Genomic DNA, 6,191 nt, shown 5'->3' on the forward strand with positions numbered 1-6,191 from the left:
ACGATGGATTTAACTGTACTCAAAGGCACATTGAGTGACTTTGAAAATCCCTTGCATCCGTCCCTTGACTTATGCTTTTCACAGAACATCTGGAATCGGTTTATTTCTGATGTTCACAGGTTTTTATAGGACCATTGAACTACCTTGTGTTTTGAAAAATGACAGAAAAGGGAACTCAAATGTGAAGCCGAGGGGTGAGACAGGTTTGGAGGGGGGGTGAGACAGCTGTAATTGTTCCTGGGGAGGGAGTGGTAATTAGATTCAAATCACTGACCAGGGCAGGCCATTTTTAAAATCGCCCTGACTGCCCCGTCTGAACGGCGCGTGTTGCTAACGTTACTCACGGGTCCGCACGCATTCAGAGGTCACCTTGTTTTGTTCGGCAACATTTGTGGTCATTTGGCATCTGCTTGTTGTAGTTTCGTGTCCGTGTGTGTGATTGATTTTCCAATGAGAAATTTGAACAGTCATTTAGAAAACAAGGCCCGCTCCCATCGGGCCCACTCAATGCTGCATCTTATATTTTATTTTTGAAGACTTTTTTCTCATGGTGAGTCGCTGCAGGGTTTTTTATTTCTCTGGCAGCCTTCCCTTTCTTCCTCCTTGTTTCCTCTTTCATTTCCATGTTATTTGATTTATTCTCATCCTCCTCTTCCCCCTGTTTTTGTCCGGCTGCCACTTCTCGTTTCTTCCATCCGCTGAGGATGCCTCCTCTCCCTCCTCTCCCTCCTCTCCCTCCATATTGTTTTGCTTGCTCTCAGTGCATCACTTCATCATCCGTACAGTGTGTTTGGCAGCAACCAGAGACCTCTCTCCCTCTCCCCGTCTCTCTCGCCTCACTGTTTTTGGGATGTAATTCATCTTGAGTCATGCCGACACACACACACACTCCCGCTCGCCCGTACTGTATGTGCACTCGATTGCACATAAACTCGGGAACAAAATGCATGCTTGAGTGCACATGCATCACACAGGCCTCACACTTATTTGCACATTCCGGCGAACGCACACCCACCAGCAGCAGCGGCAGCAGCTCTGTCACTGATCTGATGAACTGTCTGTCTGTTTTCTCGGTTTCGACTTCCAATATGAATCTTTTGTGTGTGTCTGCGTGTGTGGGTGGGTGTATTTTTTGCTTTTTACTCTTCCTTAGCATCTCTGAATCAACAATTGTCTCTATCTTTTCGTGCCAGCTTGAACTGCGGCCGCCTCGAAGCCTCTGATTCAGCCGTTGTAAACGTCTTGTGTTATACAAGGGTTGGTCAAAAATGAGTCAGGATGTCAGACGGCATCTCACCATCAACGGCAGCACTTGTGTTGTGTGTGTTTTTGTGATCGCTGGTAGGTCAGGCAGCATTAACCCTCTGAACCTCAAATTTAGAAGGCATGTTATATATATATATAGTTTAAGTCTACAAATCTACTCCATTTATCAGTCAGAAACTATGAAAACAGAGGGATTTTCTGGAGTTTCAACTTTCTGACGGTCCATTACCTTAAAATGTGTCATAGGCTGTCTCTAAAATCATATTATTATCCATAAAACGTACCAAAAATAAGTCATATGCTCTCACCAGATTCTGTAAAATGGAATTAAAAAAAGATTCTGTAGTCTTCAACACAACTGTGGAGCCATTAGTGAAACAGCTGCACCCAACAGTCATGTCATGCAGATTCTGGATTTTTTTTGGGGGGGGGGGGGAAAAACACACGCAGTGTACACAAGAGAAAAACAACACAAAAATACGCAGAGGGTTCAAAAAAGATAATATCTTTTTTATTTTTCTTTTTTACAAAAATGACACCATTTACCGCCATTCACTGTAAGAACTAAACCAAAATAATCATTGGATTTTTATCTTTCCACCAGTCCTTCAGTGTATCATTCGGGATGTGCAGTTCCCCCAAGACATTAACCAAATCTGAATTTGATATGATATGATATGATAAAATCACTTCAATATTTAATCAGAATCACTTTATTCCACATGTCTCATGTAAAATTTTGACACACACAAACATTTTAATCAAACCTTATACTATCAAAAGCAAACAAAATTCTGTGCCCCACCAGTTACTAGACAAAAATATGTGGCCTTTTCATTTAAACCGCAGTCTGTGTTCACTCAGAGCAGAGACCAGACAAAAAATACAAGTCGTTAAAAAATCTATACTATGTAGAGCCACTGTTGTTTCCAGTATTGTTAACACCTGTGGGCACTTGGAAAAATATGACATGTTGTAAAATGTCACATGATGTAAAATCAATGAAATTCAGTTTTTCTCTCTTTTTCCTTTTTTTTTTTTTTAAACGATTTATGCCACTCTCACTGTATCATGCTGCACAGATGACATTTCTCCACTTCTAGTCATGGTTTTGCTGTCTCCATAGAGGTGCAGGAAAGACTGAGCCCACAGTGAGTAAAACTGTGACAGGAGCAGCGAAACAGCTCTGGGTTCAGAGGGTTAAACAAATCAAGTGTCATAATGCTTTATGGATTCTTAGTCATGTTTCCTTTACAGTGATTTGGGACAAATTTTCAGGAAAACAGCAGGTATTGAGGCCAGCAACGCATCCCTTGTAAAGATTTCTGTATGATTTTTGCAGTAATCTTACACCCGACACTTAAATTAGCCCCTTGGATTGACTTTTCTAACTGCGTAGGGAATCTGGTCTGATCAACTAACTACATCTTTTGGTCTTTCTGTCTCCTACCAGGTGGAGTACGACGGTCTGACAGGTCACATTGAGTTCAACAGCAAAGGACAGAGGACCAATTACACCCTGAAGATCCTGGAGAAACACCCCGCGGGACATAAAGAGGTCAGCAGGCAAACTGTTAGAGCTTAAGTTAGCATTTAGCAGCAGAGAACCTCCGCTAACTTTACTGCTAATTTACTGTCTGTCTGAAGTGAGTTAAACGCAAAGCGACAGGAGCAGTTTCCTCTTAACACACTGCCACTGATGTTTTATCGGGAATCCCAGAGAGTTCAGGTGGACAGTCGCACACTGGCCCCGCGGTAAGCACTTCTCTCATTGGTCCGTCGATAAAATCAATTCAAACGGACTTCTTCCGCGAGGCTTGAGTGTTGGTTTATGACCTCAGATTAACATTAAAAGGTCACAGATCAATGGAGGTCACCGTCGGGTCAAACGGGCTCCAGGGCCGGGGGTTAAGTGTGCTTAAAAAGTCATGTGATGATGGTAATTCACATTTGATTTAAACGACCCCCTTGAGCACAAATAAGTACCCTGAATTACCCTCAGTGCTTCTCCAGCGTTTGATTTCTGTCTTGTTGGTTCATTGGAATTTTCAGTCTTCCGGCATTTCTTGTCACACCACCTTCATGAGTGCAAGGAATTCAAAAATACTACTACTATGACTACTACTTAATATAATTCTTTATTTGCTGCACACTTTTCAAAGTCCAAGTTACAAAATGCTTCACAAGGGCAGAAAACAAACACGATATTTTACTGCCTTAGTTATTATTGGCATCTCGGTTGCATTGTTGAGTGCAGAATTCCTTTTTTTTCCTACAAAATCTGGTTAGAGCAACACCCGAAAGCTGAGATTGTGGTAGTTAGTCAAAGATGAGTAGTTCAAGGACCATCATGAAGGGGAAAATCTGACAATTCTTTCTGTTTTTACAGTTTCTGACTCAATAAATGGTGGAATTATTGTGATGTTCTTTCAAAAAAGATAACATACTTTTCAAACCTGTCAGCAGATTTTGGGCTCAAGAGGCTTGAAAGATGGATAAAAAGAAAACAGAATTTGTTGTGTAAAAACCAATATAGTGTCAGAAAAGATAAGGTGCCTATAAAAAGTATTCACACCTCTTGGAAGTTTTCTCTTTTTTATTGCTTTTGGCTTCATTGACAAGAATTTACAAAAAAAAATATTTCATGTCAGAGTGAAAAAAAGATTTATAAAATGTAATATTAATTAATTAAGCACATGAAATGTAAAATAAGTGATTTCCAAAGTATTCAACCCCTTCAAGCCAGTATTTAGCATATGAACCATTGTTAATAATTTTTCTTGACTCTTCCTTGTAAAACTGCTCTGACAGGTGGTAAGAGGTCTGTAGGTGGACAGCCCTGAGTAGGTCTAGTCACATATTTATAGTTGGACTTAGGTCCATTCCAGAACATTCACCTTGTTGTCTTTAAATCATTTCTCTGTAGCTTTGTCCGTATGCTGCGGGTCATTGTCTTGTTGGAAAGCAAATCTACTCCAAGGTTTCTTGCAGACTGCATCAAGTTGTCCTCCAGGATTTCTCTATATTATCTGTATTAATTTCACCCTCTACCTTTAAAAGCCTTCCAGGGCATGCTGCCAAGACGCTTCCCCATATCATGATGCTGCCACCTCCATGCTTCACAGTGGAGATGAGGTGCAGTGTTTGGTGTCTGGTAAACATGGCATCCCGTCCAGTGGGGGAAGAAAGCTAAATTTTGATCCCGTTAGACCAAAGAACCTTCTTCCACTTGACTTCAGAGTCTCCCACAGGCCTTCTAGTGAACTCTAGTTGAGTTTCAAAAGTAGTTTTTTTTTCAACAATACCTTTCTCTTCACCACTCTCCCATAAAACTTTGACCGGTGAAGAACAGGCAATGGCTGTTTGCACAGTTTCTTCCAACTCAGCCATTGAAACATATCGCTCATTCAGAGGAGTCATAGGTGTCTTGGTGGCCTCTCTCACTAGTCTCTGTCTTGCACAGTCACTCAGTTTTTAGGGATGACCTGCTCTTGGCAGATGCGCCACATTTCTTCTGTTTCTTCATAATGGATTTAGCTGTTCTCCAAAGAATCTTCAGTGACTTTTCTTGCATCCATCCCCTGACTTGTGCATTTAAATAACCCTTTCACTGAGCTTCTTGGAGCGTGCTTTTGTCTTCATGGCGTTGCAATAACCAGGACTACTGATTCACTGCTTACTAGACCTTCCAGCTACAGGTGTCTTGATACTACAATCATTGAGACACATTCAGTGCACTCAGATGATCTCCATTTTGTTAACTCTGTCATTTCTAGCCCCAAATGGCTGCACCTGCTATGAATTAGATGAGTCACTTTCCATGACTGATGACTTGTGCAGCGACCCTATTTACTTTGAACTAATTGTTGCTTAACTGTGTAGAATTGGTTTTCACTTTGACATGAAGGAGTCTTTGTTTTTGTAATTTAATGCTAAAAGGGCCAAATTATATTGACCCTGATGCAGTGGTGAAAAGCAATTATAAGGAAAATCATCCAAGGGAGGTGAATGCTTTTCATAAACACGCTAAGTGTGAGCTTCTGGCAGCTCGATGTGTGACAACAGACGAAAACAACATTGTGTAAAGTCAGAGTTCACGTTTGTTATTCTTCTCTTTGTGTCATCTTTCTTCGTTGGTTAATTATAATTACTGTTTTGAGTCCAAATCCAGTGCGAGTGATTATAGGGGGAGTCTCGCCCACATCACTTCACAGATGGATCTCTAAACACAGTCTCAAGTGTATTTCGTAACCTATTTTCAAGCAGCTACATTGCGTGTTCTGATTTAAACGTGGACCCTTCTTGAAATTTACTTGTTGGCCTTCACAAATATCCAATTTTTACAAAGGGACAGCATTTACTCACCAGGAAATATGAAAAAAAAAAATCAGAGGACTTTAAATGATAGAAACTCAGCAAAAGAGAAAAGATGGTGTTTAGCTTCGGAGTCCAGGTAAGAATGTGTGACGATGCTTGAGTGTTTTTCTGGAGGGTAAACGAAGCAAAAACAGCGGTAAGATAGATGGGAAAGGCTGGACGTGGTTTAAAGGAGGACATGATAGTCGGGGAAGGAGTGGTTCCTGCTCTTCATCAGCTGGTCTCCAGGCTGACAGCACAGTATCCTAGCAGCTAACAAACACTCAAACCCCAAACAAAAAGGTCAGGCCGGGTCAGGAGACGAGATGAGGCGGGTGTGCGGTCAACAGAGGAGTGTTTACGTGCTTCGGGACGTATTTACGGCCTTATTTAACCCGCTGAATGAGGCGGGAGGGGTCGGATCCTCCCTCATTGATTTTAAGCATCGATTCTGCAGCGATCATTATTCGGCTTCCTCCACCTGCTTCTCATAACACACTTTAATGACTCTCATCTGTTTGTCTGCTGACCTTCGTCCTTCAACTCCTACTTCCTCCTTCTGATCTTTC

The 6,191-nt window shown here is 41.5% G+C and overlaps 1 protein-coding gene across 1 annotated transcript in view; it reads left to right on the forward strand.

The window, feature by feature from the left end:
* The window catches only part of LOC103360366 (glutamate receptor ionotropic, kainate 5-like), a 154,338-nt gene that overhangs the window by 69,314 nt on the left and 78,833 nt on the right, over positions 1 to 6,191 (forward strand). Inside the window, exon 9 of the mRNA XM_008286087.1 lies at positions 2,720 to 2,824. Within this exon, the coding sequence (XP_008284309.1) occupies positions 2,720 to 2,824 (105 nt within the window). The remainder of the gene's footprint in view (positions 1 to 2,719; positions 2,825 to 6,191) is intronic.

This window comes from Stegastes partitus, unplaced genomic scaffold, assembly GCF_000690725.1.
Source record: "Stegastes partitus isolate 25-593 unplaced genomic scaffold, Stegastes_partitus-1.0.2 Scaffold431, whole genome shotgun sequence".
Taxonomy (NCBI): Eukaryota; Metazoa; Chordata; class Actinopteri; family Pomacentridae; genus Stegastes; species Stegastes partitus.